Below are 25,447 nucleotides of genomic sequence, written 5' to 3' on the forward strand. Positions count from 1 at the left end.
ATGTTGTTCAAAAAACATAGAAGTAGTGGACTGTATATTTCACAATTTAAGAGAATAAGTTACATTTTTATTTCTGTGCTTTGAGTGCACAGTTCCAAAATGTGACCTCAGTTGTATCTGCAATCATTTTCTCAGGATATTTTCCTGATGTGCTGGATTAATCTCACTATGAAGTACAAGCATAGACATCTGGAGTCATTCCATTGCCTAAAGTAACTTATTCCAGAAGATAAAATATTTCATAAATACACACACCTGAATCAAAATCATAGTGGATCTTCAAGCATTTACATATTTTGAGTTTCCCAGTTTAAAAACTAAACCAGGAGTGAAAATTAACATAACTAAGAAATTTGAAGACTTTAGCTCAAAGGGTATAAATTTAAATTTTCTTTTCCAACAAGGCACAATCAGACCCAATACTGTACTACGCCAACAAATATACTGCCACCATCCACCAGAGACTTTGAATGTCTTCGCAGTGAAATGGATGAGCAAAACCAAGCTCTACCAACAGGCTTCACATTCTCTCAAGCCAGACTGTAAAAGCAGGAGATGGAAGAGGACATGGTAGTTTTTGGATGCCAGTTTTGCAGAAGTAGACGACTCATCCTCCAAACTTGGTTTAAATCAGATCTTTCCCAACAATCTGTGACCCCGTGGCCCTGCCCAGCCACTCTGGGGCTGTGTCTGACCCTGCTTTCCCTCATGGGGGCTGACCCTGACCCCTACCCATGGGGCCACATCCCAGCCCAACCTCAGCTCATCCCCAGGGAGGTGCCCGATGCCCAGGGCCGGGGCTGCCCTGGTGCTCTTAGGACACAGCCCTCCTCCACAATGCTGGCGTGGCTTCAGTGATATTAAAAGTGGCTACAGATGGCAGCCATCCACCTGGGAATACCGGAGCAGCAGTACTCCCAGAGGCAACGCTACAGGCAGACACGTTCCCGAGGACAGCTGGTGGCTTGGGTCTCTTAGAACAGAAGTGCTCCTGCTTTTTGGCCCAGCGTGTTCCCCAGTGCGGAGGAGGAGGCTTGCAGGCCACGTGGCCAGGCTGACCGTCTGCGCCCAGCACAGCGGCACGGCACGGCCACTGGAGGCCCAGTCGCGGGTGCGTGAGCTCATTGCGTGTACACCAAACCAGATCAAGGTAATGGATTTGGACACCCTGAATTCTACTTGCTTGATTTATTACTGACAGCTTTTGTTACCTAGGTCAGATTGATCTTTCTGCATCACTTCATCAGGCAGAAAAATATAGAAAAATAGAGGTTATCTTCTCCTACCTTTCTTCTCTGCCTTGTCTATCTGCACTGTTAAGTTCTCTAAGGCAGTGATTTCCCTTATGGCATGGCTCTTGTTTCATCTAATACTGAAGTCTCACTCTGATACTAACATTAATCATCTCTAGCTACCTCTCAGCTGCCACAGTGGAGGGGAATCACAGATATGAGGCGTGGCTGTGCTGTAGACATGACTTGGTTTTTTGAGGTACCCATCTATTCTTGGCCCAAAGTGTTCATGCAATGTGCGGTGTGGACTCCTTCCTTCCATGCCAGGAGATGGTAGCAAGAAGCATTCTCCACAACAGTTTACTCAGCCTTTAGAAACATGGGAGATCACGCATACCTGTGCCACCTAACATCATAGCAATGTGAGTAACGATGCCCCAGGCACTTAGGAGATGGGCTTAGCTGAGGCCAGAAGGTACCTATATTAACATCCTTAGTATGCTTTATTTTCATTGTACTTAGTTGTACACTTTATGATATAGATTCTTAGAATATGGTAACACAGGAACTTCAGCACTGGGAAGTATTAGATAATGTGACTGCACTTGTCCCTCAAATTGAAGTAATACCCTTGACGTGACACTTCATTAACTTCTCAGAAATTAATCTTGATGTCATTACTTAGCATTCAGCCAGTCTTTCCTCAGGCAAAATTAGCTGCAAAGTCAAATTCTAGTAGGAATGCTATATGAGTAAGATATATAAGGACTGCAAGATTTAGCCTGTTATCTGTAAAGATACAGGTGCCTTTTCTGATTTATTTTTATTTTAATCTCATTCACATTTGCAGAAATCAGTTGTTTTTTTCTGGAGTTTCAGAAGCCAGTTCAGTGTGACTGGAGAGGCATTTATTATCTATATGTCTGTGACATATTGTTTTAGACCTAGGTCTAAAATCTAAATATAACATTACAGATTTGAAAGTCATAGGTATAGATGACAGAGCCAGAAATATCAGTGACAGGAACGTATCTGAGAATACTGTTACACTAATCAGAATGAGAAGGTAAAGACAGAAAGGAAATTATATCCCCAAGGAAGTAGTGTGTTTTAAATAAAATGGATGTTAAAAGTATACCAAAGGCTCCATGATGGCATAATTGACAATGAAAGGGTAAAAAGGATGGTTTTGCCTCATGCTTTGAAGATGGAATAATAAACAAATGGATATATGTGATTTAACCCACAGTTTTCTTGAGTGCTTCATACCCTCAATGCTATGCTTGAGTCCACAGCTATAAGGTTCCTTTGAAAATCATCAGCTCTCCCATCACTCAGCCAATTTCAGTTGTCTTTTGTTACAAACTCAATGAACTGCACTTTTCCCACCATCTCTCTTTATCATCTCATTTCCCATGCCTGATTACATGACTGAATCTTGGTACATCATGTCTTTTCACATTTGCAATTGAGCCAAGGAAAACAGCTGTTACTGACCACACCTAAAAATCAGCCAAAGCATCCTCCAACATGTGGGTATATGAGGACACCTAACCAAAATAAACTGTTAACCAGACGACTCAAGGAAGCCATTACCACAGCCTTCCCAGGTATAGGGGTGACTGTGGATGTGCCTTTTACCCACTGCCCAGAACAGGCATCCTACTGACAGTATCAAAAATGTTCCATGAACTGTTTTATTGCAAAACAAAATCAAAACGTGTGACTGAAATTATTAAATTGAACTTGCATTGTGGCTACGTGAAGGTAGTCGGAAGAATGGGGTATATTAATCTAGTGAAGTTTCCCCGATACACCTTTTTTGCCCTAAAGAAATCAGAGTAGCACGGGGAACGATACGACACTAACTTAGCAGACGTTCATAAATCCATATAGAAAGTTATCACTACAGAACTGGTTTGGGATTCGGTGATCTGAGTCACTTCCAGATCCGTAGTCTGCAGGCATCGCCCATCACCTGAGCTTCACTCCCAACCCACCGGTGAGTAACGCGTGACTGCTGATGCGTCTGAATTTATGAAGAGCCGGTTCTGCGCACAAAAGCATTCAGTGCTTGCATCAGGTGATGAAAAAGACAGTGCCACTGAAGGCAACCGAACCTTGGGGGAGGGCAGGGCAGAGGTGTTATAAAATTCCTTGAATTTAGTGTGAGGGGGAGGCGACGGGGCGGGGGGGGGAATTAATTTTAACTCAAATCTCCGCAACAACCTTTTAACATTTGACAGGAGCAACATAGGCACCAACGGAAGTGCGTCACGCAGCCGTCAGAGCGACACGCATGCGCAGCGCTGCGGCTGCTGAGCGGCGGGGCTCCCCGGCGGGGGGGGCGGGGCGGCGCCCGGAAGCGGAAGCGGCAGCGGCGGCGGGAGGTGGAGGCGACGGTTCCGTTTGTGCGGGGCGGCGGGGGAGGTCGGTTCCGCCCCACCGGCAGCCGCGGTGCTGCGCTGCTCTGCTCTCCTCTCCTCCGGCCCCCTTCTCCGCTCCGCCATGGCGGGCAACACCAGCAACCTGCAGGTGGGGCGGGGCGGGGCGGGGCGGGGCTGTTGGGGGGCCGGGGGTGGGACAGGGAGCGCAAACCCCCGAGGGCGCGGCGGGGGGGGGACGCGGCCTGCGGCTCGGAAGCCGCCGAGGCCCCGGGTGAGCCGAACCCCCCGCTCAGCCGCGGCCTAGCGCCCGCCTGGGAGTCGCGGTCGCCTGTTGCGGCCCTTCTCCCGAGACCGCTGGCTGCGGGAGGCCTTTCCCCGCTCTGCTTTCCTGCCGGCCTTAGCCCTCCGTTGCGGCTGCCTGGCGGGTTCTGTTTCTGGTTGGCAAAACAGATCCGGAAAGGACCTGTGTCAAAAGTAGACGCGTTTCTCTTCAGCTGTTTTGAACCATGATCGTTTCCGTAAGCTCATGGCGGCCGTGGAGTGCTTGTACTGGCAAAGCTCGGGGAGGTGCCACAGGGCCTGGAATAAGCAGAAGGAGAACAAGACCTGTCTGAGCTGACACTCTTGGATGGTGATGTTCATCAAACTGTCGAACCGTAGCGTGACAAATACAGTTTGTGCCCTGTGGATAGTTGGCTGGTCATCTGTGCCCTAGTTCATACAATTTTCTAATAAATTATTTGCTGTTTGATAGCAGTGTTCTTCAGCACAGTAACAGATAGCAGTGTTCTTCAGCACAGTAACAGGCTAAGGTGCCAGCTGATGTAATGAAGTACTAGAGTTGAGAATCTAATACCCAAGTAGTAGTTTCTGGATATTTATAAAAACAGTGTATACCAAAACCAGACAGCACATGATGTAGAATTTTTTCTATTTCAGAGGATCAGGACTGCAACGTACCTCGTTTTTACACAGTTCCATTTTAGCAGGTGGTATTTGCCATTTATTCTTTGGATTTAGTGTCGCGTGTATCACTGTCTTTGTTGTATTGGATTCCGGAATCATTGGGCCGTTCTGTGGTAATTTAAATCGTGAATTAAGAACTTCAAATAGAAAGTAACTTCCTTTTCAGGTTAATTTTTGCTCTTTTGCTGGATTTGAGTGGCGCATAGAGTGGCCTAACAGAGCCCACACAGATGAGCAGCAAGGAGGGGACTGCCCATTCACATGTCATAAACTGCTTATTAGCTCTTGGTCTCCAAAAAGGAAAGACTAAGTTCTGTTCCAAAGAAACAGATGCTTACAGTGCTCCAACACTTGCAACAACGGAGCTGTAGAGTCTGTGTTATTGGATCATTGTTTTTAGATAAATTACTCTTTGATTTCAGATAGATCTGTTGAGATGATCTTTGCTTCCAAGACAGCAACACAAAGTAATAGAATGAGAGATTTTGCTGCTTACTCTCTCATGGCTACGGTTTACTAGCTTTGTTTTGCCTCAAATGCATCAGTGTCCAGATAATAGCAAGAGTATCTGTACTAAAATGTCTAGTGAAAACTCCCTGCTGCAGTTGAAGCTCCCCATAATCATCCTGAGTATGCTAAACAGTGCTTAGGAAAAGAAATTGACTGAATGTGGAAAAATACATATGGGGCTGTAGAAGATTTTGTTAACATTGGTTACCTCTGACTAACTGACTGCCTATTTTAAACTTATGTGAACTAGTCATTCAGACTGACAGTTTTAATTGTCTTGAAGTGGTATAGGCATTCCAAGGAGCAAAGTGTAATAAAAGATAATAAGTGCTCAAGAGCAAAGGAATAACGGTGATACCAACAAATCCACAGGCCAGTGTATGCAATACGACGGCTTAGATAACAGTCAGTTTTGTTTGAAACTAGCTCAACAAATAAAGATCCATCCGTAACTTTTCCTAGAACTTTTCTTGATGCTTGTGATTTGGGTGGTATTCTCTATCTGGTGGGTTATTCTTCTCCCCTCCCACTGGAGTGGTAATTAAAATTTCTCACTTGGATATCAAGAACCTAAATCCTTCTAGAGAAGCCAAACAAATAGTCAGTCTTTGAAGATGTCTCCCGACACAGGGTTGGAAGAGTGGTAATGCTTATTGCACTGTGTTAAAATCAGGTACTTCCTGTATAGACACTGTACTGATGGGGTTTACTGATGTCATCAGTCACAGTTCAGAGTGTCTGGGTCTGTGAATAAAAATAAACTTAGAATGGATTTCCAAATCTTTACATAATAAGTGCGGGAGATTGGTAAGGAAAACTGCATAGGCAAACCAGTAGTAGTTCCAACTCACTATACAGGAACTTACTCTTTTACTTTTGTGTGCTAGTAAATCTTAGCAGTTTGTTATTCACTGTTCAAAAAGGACAGAAATACTGTCAGGTACAAAGCACCAGCTAAGACTTGCAATTGACTGCCTTCAACTTTTTCAGGTAAATGTTGAAGAGCATTAAAACTGGCCATCCAAGAATAGTCAGAGCAACAAAATGTCTCTTTGGTCATGCAGAATGCTCTCGTGCATCACTTAATTGTTTGCTTGTGTTACAGAAAGCAATAGACATTGCTAACAAGGCAGCGCAGGAAGATAAAGCAGGAAACTATGAGGAAGCCTTCCGCTTGTACCAACACGCTGTGCAGTATTTTCTCCATGTTGTTAAATGTAAGTGTAATGTCTTAGATGATTAAGTACGTTTAGCAGTCAAATTGCACAGAGTAATCTCTTAGGTTGACATCATTATTTAAATTTTTACTTTCATCATTAGTTGACACTTGCTAATTGTAGTGTGACTGAAGTCATACATTTTGCAGCTTTTGCCTTTCCCATGTTGTGTGCTTGCTCTATTCTCGTAAGAAATCAGATTGTTTTGTTTTAGGGGTTTTTAAGACAAGGAGGCAGGGACTTGCTGTCAGACTCTGCTCTGGACTTCTGTAGCAATGTTTCAGGCTGGCCACGGCACAAGGAAATGTGACAGTAAGCACAGGGATCCCTGTATGGCTGTTGTGCTGAAAACCACGTGTTACACAAGAAGTCTCTGCTGCATCCACAGAGCATTTTTTGCTCCTTAACTCATGCCGCTTGCCTTTTTGCAACCTCTCTGCTGGCATTTTTTGCTCTTTAATGTCATAGTCTTGGTCATCTTAGCCAACAAAATGTATGAGGTGGATTTGTATGTTGTAATTTTTCTTCAGTTTCCATATGCTCATTATTTTATGCCTTTTTGTACTTCTCTGTACCTTTTGTGTCACGTCCATTGTTTGTATGCAAGGAGTGGGCTTTTTTAATGTAGATGCAGCCCTAATCTAAGTGGGCTAGGGTTGCTCACCTGACATAAGTACACTTATAGATCTCCATGATTTGAAAAAAATACTATTTTCTTTATAGTCATGTAGGATAATTCGTGTTTATCACTTCCTATCCATTTATATCCTACAGCCTTTATCAGGATATCACTCTTCTGTGCTTTTAACAATACTGATGTACTTTTGGAAACTTAAAATGTTAAATTTTGATTGCTGAATTGAAATACTGTAATAGTGACTAAGAGAGTAGTGTGGCTGTTGAACCACACCAAACTTTTAGATGCTTTATGTATTTTTTTTCTTTATGATGTGAACATCTTTCAGAATCAGCAGGCTATGGAAACATACAGTGCTAAGCAGTTTTTATTTAGAAGCATAAAAGCATTTTCTTGCTGAGCTATTTTAGAAAAGGAGTTAAGACAATGTATAGTAACTTGAAAGGCTGATAGAAGAGCTTCCAGTGCCATAGTCCTTCATGTTTTACAGGCAAATTTTAAGCTAAAGCAATCTTTCAGCTGTATATTGGATTGCTGGTAGACAATGACATCCTTCCTGTCACTTTCTTCCATGGTATAGTAGAAAAATAAGTAGTTGGGGTGTTTGGTTATGTGGTGAGCCCTGAGAGGGGTATATTGATAAGATACGAAGAAGACATTTAGTCTTGTTTTCTCCTTGATGCACATGTGTTTTGCTGTTAACAAAGCATTGTTTCTCTTCAAACTCTTAGATGAAGCACAGGGTGATAAAGCAAAACAGAGCATTAGAACGAAATGTACAGAATACTTGGACAGAGCAGAAAAGCTGAAAGAATATCTGAAAAAGAAAGAAAAAACTTCACCAAAACCAGTTAAAGAGTCTGGTCCTACTGATGGAAAAGGGTATGTTTTTGGAGAAGGTAAAGCAAAATACTTCCTGAACTCAGCTTATTCTAAAATTAAATTCTTCGAAGATCATTTTAACTAGTGTTTTTGAAATGCTTCAGATGACTACTAATGCTGAAATACAGTGGGCTAATGAAAGAAAAATAACATGAATTAGCAGCACAGGCATTTCTGTGCTTGTTTATTAAAGCGTGTGAACATTTGTGTAGGAAATTCACTGAAGAATGAAAACTGTTTCAGACTAACACATGCTTATCTCATTTAATGGCAGTGAGCCCGATGACCCTTAAAATGTTTCTGTATTTAAATACTTACTAGAATATAAATTCAGACTGATGATTACTGTGGCCTAAGTTTGATCTGCCTCACACTAGATAAGAGGTGCAAAGCTCTGTGCAGGGTGAAGTTCTGTAAGGTGAATCATTCTAATGCCTTGCTGCTGCCTAGCCTCTCCACTGCTTTCCTTTTATTAGATTTGCTTTTCATTTAGCGTATCAGAGAGCTGAACAAGCAGAGCCACCTGAACAAGTAGAGCCTCTTTTGCATTTGCTGCTGCCTTCATGAGGATAGGAGAGAGGAAGTGTTCAAGATGATACCTTCTGGTGGGATTGCCCTTTTTAGCAGTCCTGAACAGCTAGGGTTTGCTCAGTTGTCTCTCGAAACTTCACCTGATTTTCAGTCTCCTTCATTGTCTACTTGTCTCATCAGTGTTATTTTTTGAGCTGTACTGTGTTCTGCTGGCTTAAAATAGAAGGAAGTGGTAATATCATAGAGGCTTATGTGTATTTTCATGACCTCTACTCTGATTGTTCTTTATCTAGTCTTTTCTTTAACTTCTAGTTTCCTTTGCTCTAAGAAGACGAGGATGTAGAGTTTCATAGTACTAGATGGAAATGACCAAATCCTGTTGCATTCCAGATAGAGGACAGGTGCCAGTGTCTAAAAATAAACTATTTTATCATTTCCATGTTGCTCAATACAGGGGCTTTTGTTTCCTAAAGGCTGGCTCAAACCATGTAGAAGTGTATTAAGAGGGCTCAGACCCATAAGAGGAAGTTGCAATGGTGAGGAGGGTGGATTAGAAAGAACATGGTGTAGAAAAGCAGGAGTACACTGATGTAAACTTGTAGAGATCTGAAAGCGTCTCAGAGTTTCTTTCATTCCTCAGACTAGCGGGTTTACTGCTTTTTGCATTCAGATTTTTATCTTAAGACAGCAGGCTCTTTTATTGTATTTCATCACTTTTTCTTGTTTCCAAATCAGGAATGACAGTGATGGAGAAGGGGAGTCAGAGGATCCTGAAAAAAAGAAGCTACAGAATCAACTTCAAGGTAATTTTGAAGCATCCTTTTCTTTAAATGGGGGTGGCTTCAGTCAAGCAAATCCCTATATTTTTGCCACCTAAATGGTATGGATTAATTTACTGTCTGTAGGTGGATCAACTAGTATGTACTCTTCACATACAAAAGCATAGTCTTTATGGAAGTATGGGTTTCTGTGCCATGAAATTATACAGTGACTATGTTGAAATGTATCTCCTGTACCCTGTGCTTCATGTTAAAATTGTACCATTTATCAGGATAGCATTTTCCAACAGGGCGAGTTGCAAGATCCCAGGTAGCTGTTGGCTAAGCTGAATCAGCATTTTTTACTCTTAGGTTCATTAGAGTATTGCCTAGAGGCCAAGGTAACAGTCATCATACAAACACTTAGTGTAAGTAGGACCATTTTCATAAAAATTCTTGTGTTCAAGTTCAGGAGTTGAGAAAATGGATTCTTGCCTGTTTATAGTAACAGGCAGCATTTTCTCATATGCTGTGATGATGCTTTCCCACTTGAGTAGCATAATAATTTGGGGTTTTGAACTCAAATGCCAAATACAGTCAGTGACGCAATGTATAGCAGCTACCAGTAGTTTTGTACATAGTAAAAAAGAGGCTTTTTTTGATATTTATTACCCTTTAATGGTGAAGAACTGCGTGGAGCTTCCTTGCCAGAAGGTGCTTATGGACCTGAAGAAACTTCATTGTTCTCTCCCTATTTTTCAGCATAACAAAGATCAAATGTATTTACCTCTCTGCCTGTAGGATTTCAGGAGCTATTGTATCATATTTGGAAACTGTGCCATGCTTTTTCTACTTCTCTGTGCATTTATTTAATCCAATGCACAGTTATATGGGACAGTTTCCTGTATTTTAAAATGACAGAAAAATGTTGAGCACTGGACTCTTATCCTGTCTCTCACTATAAAGACTTTGTTTCTTTCCACATGAATCTGACCTTCAGCTCTTACTTCAAGAAATAGTTTCTTGCACCCACCACTTCTTTGATACTTTCTATAAAATTATAATGTTCTTGCTGATACATTTAATTGATGGAAAGTCTGAGGTGTGAGATCCTTGATACCTTTCATCTTAACACAGGAGTCTCTTACTCAGATAGTTCAAGCTCTGGGCAGCCTTCAGATCACTCCTTTTCATTTTGCTTCCCACAACAGTCACAGAAATTTCCTGTATTTAATTTTGCTACCTTGTTACTCCCAGCTGACTGTGCCTTATGGAACTTTTCCCACGTTGGTGGGTATTTATCAAGATTTTCCTTATAATAGCACTGTGGCTTACTTTGGGAGAAGTGATCAGTAGCATTCAGACTGGATAGTAGTTGTGGGTCTATTGTCATGTACTTTTGTTTAGAATTTTAAAGGCATTTTGCACTCTATTGCTTAATCTTCCAGCTACTAATGTACACCTACAAAATTAGGAATCCCGTGATTCCAGTTCCATTTGTGTCCTGGTACAGGTAATCTCTTACAGTGCAGTGATTTCAGTAACCATGGTATGTCTGCTGCAGATAATTCTGATAATTCAACTTCGAAATAATCTCCTCTTCCTATCTGAACTGTTACCTGTTCTGTGAATTATTTTAGTGATGAAGCCCATAGTTGTGTTTAAGAAAAACTGAGATGTAATCAACCTAGCAAAAGAATTTAATGCCTTGGAAGTGGGTGGCTGAATTAGTTCTAGTATATAGATTGCAAGCTATGACAGTTTTCGATCAACTTTATAACTTTTTTAATATCTTTAACAATACAGTGGACTCTAAATTCCAAACTGTTAACAATTGCACTTGCTAACAGAAATTGTTCATTTCAATCTGATAGAAGAGGAATGCAGCAAAAGAAAAAAATCTCAACGGAGATACTTAAAAAGTAATCAAGTGTTGTTTGCTTTATTCATTAATCAGCGAGTAACAGTAAATTTTCAATCATGTAGAAGAAAAAAGCCTTAAATTACTTCACAGAGGTCTGAAGGCATAAAGTGAAAATGTCAGGAAAATAGCTGGTGAAAGCCATTTGTGAAATTATAGAAAGCCCATTGTAGAGAAACAGGGCAACCAAAACTTCTGTGTGTTTTAGTACTTAGATAAGCATGGACTTGGTTGGCATGTGTTCATCTGAGAAAATTTCTCTGACTTTTTGGATTTGCCTTGGCTAGGATTACAAGATCTAATATTTGATTACTAGCTCAGATCCAAGTTGTCCCATCTAAAAGTGGTTCAGACAAAATCATTTTTGGCATGTCAGACTAACCAGTCTGAAGAGAAGGCTAAATTACAGCTCAATTGGCTAAAATCAAGCTGAACTTGTTGACTTGTCGACTGAGCAAGATGAGACTTGGTGATAAACTTTGAGAGAACATGGCTAGACGAAAAAGATACTACTTCTGCAATTAAGCAGTCTCCACATAACCTTCCTGATGCCTTCAGCCTTAGCTCTCAAAGTTCTTTACCATTAGATGATCTGACTGTTTGCTGCACGTCTGGAGATTCCCAACAAATTGCTTCATCTGCTGGAGAATCTTAGAAATCCTGGGCTAGTGCAGCTACATTGCTTCCCTTGTTTAAACTGAAATTTCAAATTTTTCAGGAAGTACAGTGGTGGGTTTAGTGAGGAGATGGTGCCTGTGTACCTATTAGAGAAGGTACTCCTCTGTGACTACTAAATGCACATTTGCTGCTCAGTTATGGCGTAGATTTGACCATTTCAGGACTTTTACTAACTCTGGAATATTCTGATTATCCACAGTTCATTGTGGTAAATCAGTGTAACAGATTTCTGTAGAAATAACATCTGACTAACAGTATTCAGCGTTTACCTTCACTTAGAAACACTTTGCTTTTATTCTGTACGGACATGGGCATAGATTTCTTAATATTTTTTTTTTTCCAAAATGGAATTTATTGAAGTTGTGAGAAGATAGGTGTGTCACTAATTTATACAATCTTTTCTTATAGGAGCAATTGTTATAGAGCGACCAAATGTCAAATGGAGTGATGTTGCTGGCCTCGAAGGTGCCAAAGAAGCACTTAAAGAAGCAGTGATCTTGCCCATTAAATTTCCACACCTGTTTACAGGTCAGAATTACAGCCTTTATTTGCTATTGGCAACTCAGGACCAGCACTGGGGTCTGAGTGTTATGCCAATGCATCAGAGACTCAAGATGAGCTCTTAACAAAGAGATTGTGATCCATCTGAGAGAATTTTCATGGGTTGATGTTGAAAATTCCTGAGTAAATTAGAGGGGCTTCATCAGAAAAAGGGATTCAGTCTTTCTACAGTATTTTGAAGGCTGCTGGTTTCTCTCTTGCAGGAAAGAGAACACCTTGGAGAGGGATTCTCCTGTTTGGACCACCAGGAACAGGGAAGTCTTACTTAGCAAAAGCTGTGGCGACAGAAGCCAACAACTCTACCTTCTTCTCAGTATCTTCCTCTGACCTTGTCTCAAAGTGGTTAGGTGAAAGTGAAAAGTAAGTTGGAGTTGCCAGAGGTCCAGGAAAACAGTGGCAAGAAGGAATTAATGTAGAGCTAGATAAGTTGCTGTAAAGAAATTTAATTTGAGGGAAGAGTCGTGTCTTTTTAAAAACAAAATTCAGGTGTTTCTATGCTTCACGCTGCGGTGCTGTGTAAGGATACCATCATCTGCTGCATTTTGTGCTGCTGCAGCTGGACTTCTCTTCAGTGCTTAAGGTAGTTTTAAAAGGTAGTTCAGGAAGGTTTCAGGACATCACAGAGCTCATTCCCCTCTGAACTCAGCTGTGATTGCACACCACATCAGTCTGAAGTGTTGGGGTGCTCTGCCTCTTGGCATCTCTGCAGTCATCTGCCCCAGCAGCTGTGCTGTTAACACATGGCATTTCTTTGTCCATACAGAGGTGTTTTTTCTTCATCCTGATTTCAAACAAAATCTGAAAGACGTAAGAGACTTGGAAAAATAGGTTGAAGGAGAGGAGCAGCTATGAAAGAAAACATCATGGTTCCCTATGCCAACTCCTTGTTACTGTGTGATATGTGAAGACCAGGAAGCCTGAAGTGACATGTTAGCTGCCGTCTAGAAGTGCAGGAGTTTGTCCATCTAGGCTTCCAATTAAGATTTCCTGAATTAAGAAAAACTTCTGAGTTTGTACAGAAAGGACTTTCATATGTTGATAAGAATACTTGTCAAAACCATTCTTTAATAGTTTGAAGTGTGGGACAACCGAGCAAAGTTGATAGGATGAGGAAAAAAGGCTGTTAGATTAAGTGTTTGAATGGGGGGGGGGGGGGGGGGGGGGGGCGGGGTTTCCCAAAAAGCTTGAAACCTTAAGCTGCTTTTCTGCTGCAAAAGGAATACAGAACTGGAGTCCAGTTTGGCTGGAGTCCAGTTTTTTTTTCTGTTTGACTTCATTTGAGACTATTGCCTGAGATTTAGTGCTGGTAATGTGAAGAATTTCCCAGCATTTCCTGTTTATTCTCCTTTTTAATTTAGTGAAATGTGTTAATAAGATATGGCTATGTTTTTTTTTTATTATTATTTTTTTGGCAAGTCAACATCTCGTCATATAAAAAGTATGTAGTAACGTTGTACAAAGTAAATGTATGTGTTATTTCTTACAAAATAGTCTGATTAGGTTACAAATGTTAAATAAGATAAAGCCGTGTTCTTTTGAATCTGTCTAGAGTGGTGGTTTTGTATAGTCTGGGCTGTCCTGTAGAAATGTAAACCGAAAAAGGGCTTTTTCTTGCAAAATGTTTCACATCCCTTTATACTTAATAAGGGATATGTCACTCAGCATGGTGCTGAATCTTGGAGCTGGAAGAATGTTGTATCTTTGAGTAGCTTTATGTTAATAGTTTCTTTTCTACCTTTCTCTAAAGGAAGTGACTGTATCATAATCTTAAGTTATGTGTTTTTACCGGTGTAATCATTAAGATAATTGAAGGTGTTTCCTTTTTTAAGATTAGTGAAAAACTTGTTCCAGCTTGCCAGAGAAAACAAACCTTCTATTATCTTCATTGATGAGATAGATTCCCTCTGCGGGTCAAGAAGTGAAAATGAAAGTGAGGCTGCTAGACGAATAAAAACAGAATTTCTAGTCCAGATGCAAGGTAAGTTTACTTGGTTTTCAGAATCGGTCAGAGGAATTAAGATACATATTTTAAGCACAGTGTGCATGAAAACACTGAGATGATCTGCAGTTCCACCCCATTGAATTTTGACAACATTTTAAAATAGTCTCTGTTTATCATCTAAATGGTTAAATGATTTCTGCCCTGGTATAGGGGTTGGTGTTGACAATGAAGGAATCTTGGTCTTAGGAGCAACAAACATACCCTGGGTTTTGGATTCTGCTATCAGGAGAAGGTATGATGGCATTTTTTTCATGGTATGAAATTTGTAACTGTTGTTAGGGTTCCGTCTGAGATTACTTGAGGCAGTAATCCAGCTCATGTTTGCAGACATGACTAATGTCTTACAACTCAGTTTCATGATATGGACTGAGCCAAACTAATAGCCCCTTGCCCCTTTAAAGGGGTAGGTGGCTCACTCTTATATTGGCCCCATAGTTTATTTGATTTCTTGGTTAAATGATTGTGCTTCATCAAGCAGAAAACTATTCTGTTTCCTTGTTGCTTGTTTTTTTGGTGGGCTTGGGGGACAAGCTACAAAATATGTACCTCGGAAGGGCAAGAGGAGGTAGAGCTTTCATTTTCATTTGTTAACAGATTTGAGTAGCTTGAGTTCTTTCAAGGAAATGTAGCCTTATGTTACACTATTGGTCAGGCATAATTTGTGATCTTTCAGTGCATGTTTTAACTGCTGTTTTGTAGATAAAAGGCTTGCATTCCTGTATCTGATTAGCTGGATCTTTGAACCGCAGAGCAGCAGAGGACAAAGACAGCTGTGACAAATATGATTATGTTGTGGTGAGGACACAGCTTGGATAACGGTCACTTTTGTAGGCTAAAGAAACACTACATTTTTGTGACTGTCACTGACTTGAATTCAAGGTGGCCATACTTTGATTGGAGGTTGGACCAGGTGACCTCCAGAGGTTGCTTCCAACATGTATGACTATCGTTTTGTGTGAGAGAGATTTAGAGGTAAATGTGTTGCTTAAAATTTCAAGTAATTCTTGAAATTCCAGCTCTGGGGTCCGTAGTACCAGACAGACATGGATGTGTTGGAGCGAGTCCAGAGGAGGGTGACAAAAATGATCAGAGGGCTGGAACATCTCTGCTGTGGAGAAGGGCTGAGAGAGTTGGAGTTGTTCATCCTGCAGAAGAGAAAGCTCCAGGGAGACCTTATTGCAGTCTGTCAATGTGTAGAGTGGGCTTATAAGAAAGACTGAGAAATGTTTGTGGTTTTTTACCAAGGCCTGTAGTGACACGACAAGGGGTAATGATTTTAAAATGAAAGAGGGTAGGTTTAGATTGGACATAAGGAAGACTTTTTTTTTATGGTGAGAGTGGTGAGGCGCTGGCCCAGGGTGCCCAGAGCAGCTGTGACTGCCCCCTCCCTGGGAGGGTTCAAGGCCAGGCTGGACGGGGCTGGGAGCACCCTGGTCTAGCGGGAGGTGTCGAACAAGGTGACCTTTAAGGGTCTCTCCCAACCCAAACCATTCTGTGATTCTCTGCATGTGAAAGAGTAGCTCTCTAACTCTTGTCCGTAAGACTTAAAGAAACTTGTACAGCAATGGGAGTAATTAATTTTTCATGGATTTGGCTCACTTTGACATGTATATCAAGTTAATTGCATTCTACAGAATTTGGAGTCACTGGTGGGAGGTAATCCCCACTGTGAGAACAGATGCTGCTTCAAAGGAAGAACTGCAGTTACCAACATTTTTTACTGACAACTGTATCGAGAATATGACTTCAAATTTGCTTCCAACTATGAGGTTTTCTTTAATTTAGTTGGAGACTGTAGAAAGTAGTTGTGTCAGCTTATCAGGCGCTTCTTTCTGTGTGAAAACTGTTCAAATACACTTCAACACTTAAAGACTTTTTCCCCCTCAATATTTTCTTTTAAAACACAAACTGATGGAGAGAATCTGGAAAAAACCCAGTCTGAAGACATGATCTTTGTCATGAAAGGGAAGTAGTTGTTATATTCTGGATGTTAGCTTATGTTACCTACAGTATTATTTATGACAACAGGTTGTAGAATATCTGCCTTAGTTTTTTTTTTTTTTTTAAAAAGGTTTATAATACTGAAACCGCTTCTTTCTAGTGTTGTTAGGAACAAACTATATACTTATTTGCATAAGCTTATTTCCACTGTGCACCTGCATGAGCTACCATCTGTGGAACATTTTGTTTTTTCTTTTTTAAACCAGGTTTGAGAAGCGTATTTATATTCCTTTACCTGAAGACCATGCCAGGGCTGCAATGTTCAAACTTCATCTTGGGTCAACTCCAAATGTCCTAACAGAATCAGATTATAGAGAGCTTGGAAAGAAAACTGATGGCTATTCTGGGGCAGATATAAGCATCATTGTACGAGATGCACTGATGCAGCCTGTTAGAAAAGTGCAATCAGCTACTCACTTCAAAAAAGTAAGTAGGAATCAACAATTTGTTGAGTTTTTTAATCCGAGAACTAGCTTAATTTGAAAATTCCTTGCAAGTAAACCAAATTTGGTTTGGGGTAATACTGCACACTTACGAATGTTCTTTTTATTGACTGGGGAGAACCTGTGTGTATTTTTTTTTTTTAACTTCTGCTTTTCCCCTTCCCCCAACACTGCCCCCACACCACACCCACCACCACCACCCCCCCCCAAAAGTCCTGCCCTAAGTCTGATGGAGCTAGTTTCTGGGTGTTCATGCTGTGTAATCCAAGCTCTGATGACTCTTCATGTCTCTAGGTAGTGTTAAAAGCATTCAGTTTGAAGTTTGACTTAAATGTGAGTGTTACAGAGGTGCTCTTTTTCTGGATCAAGTTACATGGTCCATGTTTTTCTACCATGTTTAAACAAAGGTATCCCTCATCCACAGGGGAGCAGATGGATTATAATTATGCACATTCCGCGTGGATATTTTTTGAACTGAAAAATTAAGGTTCTTGTAAAGTTCTGGTAAAAACATTGAATCAATGTCACTTGTGACAGTCATAAGGATGCAAGACAACTGAGCAAGGTCTGTGTTTCATTGTTTGGGCAGCATGCTGTAATGTGAAAACTAGTTTACACTTATTTAGGTGCACTTTAAAGAGACTTGAAACTATATTGGTTGGCTTATCTTGCAGTTACAGCTACATAATATGTACTGATTTAAGAAACATTTCTTCTAAATGTTTGGATCTCAGAAACTTTATCTGACAAAGAACCAGCTAGAGTTCTTTAGCACCAATCTAAATCCATTAAATCTGAGAATGCTTTGCTTTTTTTCCTACCCCAGAGAATTTGCACATATGGGTCTTGTTCAATCAAATTAATTGTTCTCTATAAACTGTTAAGATCTTCAATGGGAAAAAAAAAAAGTATGATAATGTTATCAGTGGTTATAAAAAGAGTTCCAAATACATATACCATATATCAGTTAAATAAAATTATATTTTTCTGTGAAATTTTTTTGTAGAGTAGACCCAGACTAGAAGTATTTTTTGTTTACATTTTTACTGTAAACTTTGATTTTACAGAAATTCATGTATCTTGGGTGAAGGTAGGTCAAGATATTCTGCAGAGGTTTTTGCTGCTGTAAAGGGAAGCTTTCATTTTTTGTTTCTTAAAAGAGCAGATGTGGGGCTGGGTAAGGTAGGAAAAATTTTAGATCCTAAGCTGTCAAGAGAAACATACCATGTAACTTGTGTTGGCAGCAGCAGTTCTTCTTCATCTTGGTTACAATTTTTTTACCAATAACTCAGCCTGACATAAAAAGGTTAAGGGCCCTAAACTGAACGGCTGCATTTATTTTGAATTAAAGGTAGGCTGTTTGTGTTCCTTGGAAGAAACTACTTGGAAAAGTACAGCTTAAGATTTGAAGAGAAAGGAACACTTAAATCCAATATGGTCCAGAGTCTGCATGAAGGAAACCTTGGTCAACTTTGTATTTATTAAAATAAACATGTAGCCTGTCATTTTAGTGTGTGGGGGGGGGGGGGAGGGGGGAACCAAACAAAACATATTTTAAAGGGGTTTTGAGGAGCTTTTCCCAGTTTAAAAACAAAACAAGTATTTTGAAACACCGATTTGTTAAGTTTCTTCTGGGGACAAATCAGCAGTAACAGTGTGATGTAAACTGTGTTTGTTTAAAAATAAACAGCTGTTCTTACATATCAAGGATTTTCTAGATGCTTTCTCCCCTTAAGCAGTGATGTCTGAAGTATTTATTAATTGTTGACTTTAAGTGCCAATGACATTTCTGGCTAAAGCGTTATTACCTTTTAGCTTTTCATTCAAATTTGGAAGAATCTGAGGCATGCCTCTCACTACCATGGAGCAATGAAATGACCTCAGTTGTCTCAGCTTGTGGAGAAACCCAGAAGGAATTCTTACCTCCTTTTGCCCCCAAAAAAGGAAGAAAAGAACCCCAGAACTGCAGTACTTCGAGGGCTCTGACATAAGCCAAGTTGATTCCATTTCTGTTATTAGGACTTTAACTGGATGCAATTTCCTATTTTTGTAAGCAAAATCTTTGCTTCATTTATTATTTGCATCATACCAGACAATGTGCCCCAGTTAAACAGTGCTTTCTTCTATTATTACTAATTCATTGTAAACCATTCCTTGCTCTATGTGATAATACAGGTTTATCTTAAGAAACAATTAAGAGTGCATTTTGAATATTACAATCTGTGCTCTCCAGCTCTGTGCTTTAAATGCAGTTTGGAATAGCAAATCCAGTTCTCTGCTGTTGGAAATAGCCAGCTAGCTTGTTCTCTTTCAAGCTTTGCATATGTTTTGAGTTCCCGTGGATATGTGATGCTTCAGGTAATGATCAAGGAAAATAAAACTGTGGGTCCCAGATAATGTGTTGCAGAAAGGGAACAAGAGACCTGGTGCAGGTTTTTTGGGTCTGTCCTTGGATGGTGTCTGTTTTCCCACTAGATGGCCCTGGTTTCTATCGGGTGCTGCTGAGCTGGTGTCAGAAAAGGTGCTCAGAACTTTGTAGTGCAGTACCTGAAAGGTTGCAAAGCCACCTCTGGTTTCCTGACGTAGGGGCACGCAAGGGTAATCACTGAGAAGTTTTTAGAAAGCTGTTAACCAGTGATGAATGAGCTCCCAAAGTGACCAGGGACTAGGAAGGGTGATCTTCTCCAACTAGGTTTCCTGGCATGTTAGTTTTCTACAGAAATCTTCAACCTTAGGAGAAGCAGCTCCTGAGATTTGACTTGATGTGAATTTAACTGTATGGCTGTAGTTGCATGTTTCCAAGTGAATGATGCCAGTACATTGATAAAATTTCTCTTTTACAGGACAGGTCTCCCCAGTGGGTGAGGCATCTGCATGAAATCAAGGATTGTTTTTGCTCTAAAGGTGCTGTTCGGCTTCTGGTTTTGGTCTTTAAAATTATAACTCCTATAAACTGAGTATTTTCTTATTTTTAGGTAAAAGGACCATCAGTGTCTAATCCAAACACAATGGTAGATATGTTCACCCCTTGCTCTCCAGGCGATCCTGAAGCCATAGAAATGACATGGATGGAGGTTCCAGGTGATAAATTACTGGAGCCTCAAGTTTCCATGGTATGTATTCTTTTGTAGCATTTCTTTCTTGCTTTACCTTAAAGTCTTTTCAGAGATCTGCAAAGACTCTTTTTCAAGTGGTTATTCAAGGAAATTGGATGAGTTTGTTTTCAGAAATGCTGGGCATACCAGATAGCATTTGACTTCCCAACATACAGTGATACAGTACAGTATGCTTGTGAAAAAGCCAGCACTCTATCCCTCATAAGCATTTCATTCTTATTGTCCATAGACAGCAGGTGGCTCTTCCACTGTTCTTTCACTTGTCTCTTATTTAGAATCTTCAGGATCCCTGCCCCATGATATGCTTTCTTCCTGTCACTCTGTAGCATTGATACTGGAAAATTATATTTAGTGTAAATTGGGAGGTGCTGTAAGTAAATATTGCCCATGAAATAAATAAAAGCATAAACAGTAAAATGAAGGAAGGTCATGAATGTAACGGTAGTTTTGGTTAAATTTCATCACAGGTGATACAACTCTTCCAGCTGTTTTCTTTGTGCATGTTAAAATATTTGCTTTGGTCAAGGAAATAAAATACATCATTTTAAGACAAATTGAAATTTTAGTTCACTGCTGAAAAAACAAATAATTGTTGGACATTCGTTCTGTACTTTTTTTTCCCCCTAAGAGCAGTAAAAGATTCTGAATTTAAGTACAGTGTTTGAGGGGAAGACTTGGTAACAAACCTGTGCTGCTGTCATTTCTTATATGCAAACAGTGCTGTAATGAATGAAAGAAATCATTGTATTTTATGAGGATCACAAACCTCTAAAACAGTAGTCACTGCTTTGTAAATATAACCGTCACTGTATTTCAGAAAATAAATTTCTGTGCGTATTTGCATACTGAGGAAGCACAGAAGGACATACGCAGGTTCAGGCCTGCCCTAAAGCTTCTGCCAGCATGGTCTAAGCAGATTTTTAATCGGTCTTTCCTGGGATTAACCATAACAATTCCCTGTGTGCTCCTAATGGTACCTGGCCTCTGATGCACTCTAGACGCATAGGTGGTTGTTTCAGTGTCCAAAATCGGTTCTTGTCCTTAAAAAGATCAGGCTTTAATTCTTTCTAAGCAGGATATCTCTCATCTGAGACAAACCTCAAGTCTAGAAAATCATGTTATTACCTTTTGGGTTAACCCATAATTTTATAGTAATATGAGATGTTAGGCATCTACTTTTTTCAGTTGCCTTTGGCTAGGACTTGAGTTTTCTTGCCCCTTCTTACCCACAGGGTATTCTAACTGCTGCTTTCAACTTCATAGACCTGCAATTTTTCTGAACTCCATTTTCTAGTATCTTAAATAGTTATCTAGGAAATTGACTGAATTGAAGAGACAGAAATTACAGGTCATGAACAGTAAAACTTTGCTAGAGATGAATCACAAACTACTGTTCTACATTGTTGGACTAGGAAGAGTACATGGGAAGATACAATTATTTTCCACTTTAAACTGCTGTAGGTAAAGATGGGTTGAAAATAGTAACTGATAATAAAAAAGGAAGTTCAGTTCTTTACTGAAAAGAGATGAATAAAACTAGAATGGATGAGTGGCTTAAACCTGAACTTGAGGTTGCGGTTTCTGTATTAGAAAACTCACTGACAGTTGTGTGTTCACAGAGTTAAAGTACTGCCTCCTTGCAGAAGTGTTTAGGCTTATTTAAAGTTTTGTGTACGGAGGAGCTCCTATGGTCGTCTTGGTTTAGTGGGCTTTTTAATGCATATCTGTCTTGACAACAAGATTGTTAGCAGTGGTGCTATACTTGTTTCTGAAAACACGTGTTTTTTTCCTGGCAGGACGATATGCTCAGGTCACTAGCTAGCACAAAACCAACAGTTAATGAACAGGACCTGGAGAAGTTAAAGAAGTTTACAGAAGACTTCGGTCAGGAAGGATAAACCAAAGATACATGTAGAGCATTAGAACTTTCTGCTTTCTTAAATATTCTTGTGTCTTTTATTGATGGCACTTCAAATAAATGCCAATAAAATCACTCCTTTCTTACTTTGCAGAAGGAATAGAAGATACCTTTGCAAAGACCCTTAGGCTTTTGTATTGTATTGTTTTCCTCAGATGTCTATTAAATGTCTTCTATTGAAAAATAATATGAAAATACAATTTTAGGGTGAGACAGCAAAGTCATGTGGTAACGTCTATTAAATACTAGAAGACTTTAAATTATTAGTTCAATTTTAGATATTATATTAGGCCTGGGTACAAGAGAGTTTTAAACTCCCAGTAGGCTCAAAAATCCCTTTTTTGAGGGGTGGAAGGGAACATATTTGTCAGGTGTTTTTCGTGTCAGACAGCCTAAATATTACTTGCTCTCGTTTCATTTAGAAAAATGCAACAAAATTTACTAATCAAGCATACTGCAAGTGTGGGTTTGCTATTAAAGTAAGAAAGAAAACACTGTGAGGATAAGACTACGTGAGCCAGTACTTTGTTTAGACAGAACTGGTATTTGGCTTTTTCTGCTACTCTGTGTTAAAATTTTGCCTTAAACAGCAAGCTTTTGTTTTTAACTCTTTACTAGCTGATATACACTGTCACTATGCAATTTAGCAAAAGTTTGTTAAATGCAAGTATCTCAGAAGGTTTTTTGCTGCCTGTTCTTGTTCGTTTTTTGGGTTGGTTTTTTGTTGTTTTTTGTGTTTTTTTTTTTTTTTTTAATCTGGATTTACTTTCTGCAGGAGTTTGACTAAAGTTAGAAAAAAGTATTAGTAATACCCTATATGATTCCACATGTCAAGGCTGGCAAGGTATAGATAGGTAGTCTTTGGAGAATGTACGGGAGGAATTTTGGGAAACAGCATACTTTCACATGCAAGGAGAGTCTGAGAGATGTTTTAGCCACAGACTTTCCAGTGATAAATTAACTCAGAACCCTACTGGTTACTATTGTGATAGGTTACATCAGTTTAGTGCTTCAACTTTGAGAGATGGTTGGCACTTCGGTACAGAAGTAGCATTTCCATTGATCTTTTTCTGAAGAACTACAAGTTGAGATGTGCCTGAATGTAACTTACAACACTACAGTGTGAGCATTGAGTTTGTGCCTTGTAAGTTTGCACTGGCTGTAGATACAAAACATCATTAGGACCCCTAGAATACTCTGTTCCATTGTCATTGTACAACTCTATCCTGCATATGCTTTGTTTAACTTGCATTAAAAGAAATTTGCACATTTTGTGTATGTTATATGTACACATACACATGATCATCTTTTGATGGGGTTTGGTTTCCTTTATGTACATATTTTGTGTACTTTATAATAATCATAGGATGGGTGAAATTTGCTGTACTTAAATGAAGTAAAATGTTATAGTACACCATCAGCTATGTTCTTTGAGTATTTCTTCAATATTATGTTCAAGTATTTACTGCTTGATTATTTTTTTTGTTAGACTTCGCTTTCTATGTTTTAACAGCTAAACATAACATTTAGTTAATTCTTTGATCTGGAAGGTGCTGAGCTTTTGTTTACTAACACGATGAAACATTCTTTCCAAAATGGTTCAGTTACACACAGCTTTACCTTTGTCTTACGTTGGAATGTGTAAATGTGAATCGGCGGGCTGCAAAACTTTTTGGGGGGGTTTGGGGGAGGGTGGTGGGCAGGAATTCCAGTGTAGGTGCAGGCAACTATGGTTAGTAAACTTAATCCTTGTAGCAACAGGATTGCTTTTTCGTAGTTGCCTGTTGTGAACGCTTTAGAAGTGAGCCACGTACTGCCTGGGCTCTCACTCAGATGTTTGAAGCTACTATCTGAAGTACTTGTCTCTTGACCTTTGTTAAAATGAGTCCTTACAGCAATCTTACAATTCTCAGGAACGTTTTTTTTTTCTTGTCGTAGACTGATTTGTCCTATGGGTTTCCATAAGCTTATCTTTAATGTAGAAGAAAAGTATACTGTATGTTTTAAATTTACATCTTGCTGCTTGCTCAGTTGTGGGATGACATCTGTAACAGAAGCATTAATGTTTGATGTTTCAAGTTGTTTTTAGAAATATATTCCAAATAAACATTGCTGCTTTTAATTGCAGCTATAAGGACAACTCTTTCATTTGCTGTCTTTGTAAAATGGGAATAAATGAATATATGTATCAGAGCTTCCTAGCTAAATTATCCCAGAATAGACGATAGCCAAATTGGGGGGGGGGGGGGGGGGGGGAGGGGCAGGAAAGCAGGCTGCAAAATAACCTTTTAGTTTTCAGTGTTAATTGGAAATACTCTAAATTGAAACATTTATGAAAGGTTATATTTGCTTTACATAATCAAAACCTCTGTAAATACTGGATAAATTAATTGTACATTTTTTTATAAGGTCTGATATATGACTCATCTTTGGCTGGCTAGCTTACAAATTTTTTCTCTTAACTTCTGGTGTTACTGCTTGCTCTGACTGCAATATGAAAAAAATGTCATTTTTCTTCCTGTGGGTAAAATAGTTTTTCAATTAAATCAGTTGTATATGTCCTTGTGGTGTCATTCACAGATGATTTCTTCACATTAAGATTTGGATGTGCTGACACATGTGGTATACATCTCAATGCATATACTCGTAGGGTTAGAAAAGCTCAGTAAATTAACTAATTAACTTGCTATATTTCTTTTCCCATGTTGCCTGACTGACCTCAAATTCCAGAATCTTGTTTCTTCCCGGATTTACCTGTCAGCTTTGTTTTGTCATTCCCTGGTACAACAAAAACATACAAATCTCCTGTAAATGTTTGGTTTGATTGGTTTTGGTTTTGCGATTATCTGTTGGGTTTTGAGTATGCTTTTTTTTTTTTAAAAAAAAAAAAAAAAATCAGTGGAGCAGAGCACATGTAGCTGAAGAAGATACTCCTGAATTGGCTTTTGTTCATGCTGTCTGTCTCTGATCAAAGTTTGCTCTTTTTGTCAGCTGAAGCAAAGAAGCTGCTGAATGTTTTCTGGTCAAGCATTCTGATCTGCTTTCGTGTTTATTTAGTCTTCTTCCTAATAACAATATATTCTGATTTTTTTTTTTCTTGTTATTTGTGAGGATTATCTTGACAGGAAGCTTTCTATTAGTTCTGAATTCATTGAAATATGCAGGAACATCTTTATTTTGCTTGTTTACTCTTTGCTTCCTCCAGAATGACAAGCTTGTTTCATGATTAGCTTCCATACGTGTTTTTGGTCTTAACCAGATTCATCCTAGTAATCATGGTTGACTTAAAACCATTCCTGTAACTTACGTAAACTATTGCAAGAACTTGGTGGACTGTTTGTTTCCTGTTATGCTGTTAAGTATCTGCTTTTCCAACAGATACTTAATTCTTATCAAAACATTGTTCCTTCTGTTCTTGAGCAGGTAGCTTTTGTTGTAGCTCTTGTGGCAGAGCTCCAGTGCTTTCCCCTTCGCTTTTTCTTTAGCTTTTTATTAACAATATTTCAATCTAGTGATTTTATTCCACAAATCCTCTGTCATCATAATTAGCTATATAAAAACTTAATTGTTCCACAAATCCTCTGTCCTGGCATTTGTGTACTGACAGCCCAGGTATTAGATAAGCTTGTCCTGTTATTTGTCTCTTGGTCCCTGTGACCTAATTACGATTCTTCCCCTCCCTCCCTA

At 39.5% G+C, this 25,447-nt stretch overlaps 1 protein-coding gene across 1 annotated transcript; it reads left to right on the forward strand.

The window, feature by feature from the left end:
* The first annotated feature begins 3,602 nt into the window (after positions 1–3,602).
* VPS4B (vacuolar protein sorting 4 homolog B) lies at positions 3,603–23,900 on the forward strand. The gene is made up of 11 exons (XM_042806834.1): positions 3,603–3,767; positions 6,201–6,312; positions 7,681–7,831; positions 9,098–9,165; positions 12,128–12,247; positions 12,484–12,640; positions 14,110–14,258; positions 14,433–14,514; positions 16,490–16,709; positions 19,702–19,839; positions 21,639–23,900. Exons 1-11 carry the CDS (start codon positions 3,741–3,743, stop codon positions 21,738–21,740), a joined length of 1,326 nt encoding a protein of 441 aa, XP_042662768.1. The 5' UTR covers positions 3,603–3,740; the 3' UTR covers positions 21,741–23,900.
* The last annotated feature ends 1,547 nt before the right edge of the window (positions 23,901–25,447 follow it).

The sequence above is a fragment of the Tyto alba genome, unplaced genomic scaffold (assembly GCF_018691265.1).
Source record: "Tyto alba isolate M040663 unplaced genomic scaffold, T.alba_DEE_v4.0 Super-Scaffold_48, whole genome shotgun sequence".
Classification (NCBI taxonomy): Eukaryota; Metazoa; Chordata; class Aves; order Strigiformes; family Tytonidae; genus Tyto; species Tyto alba.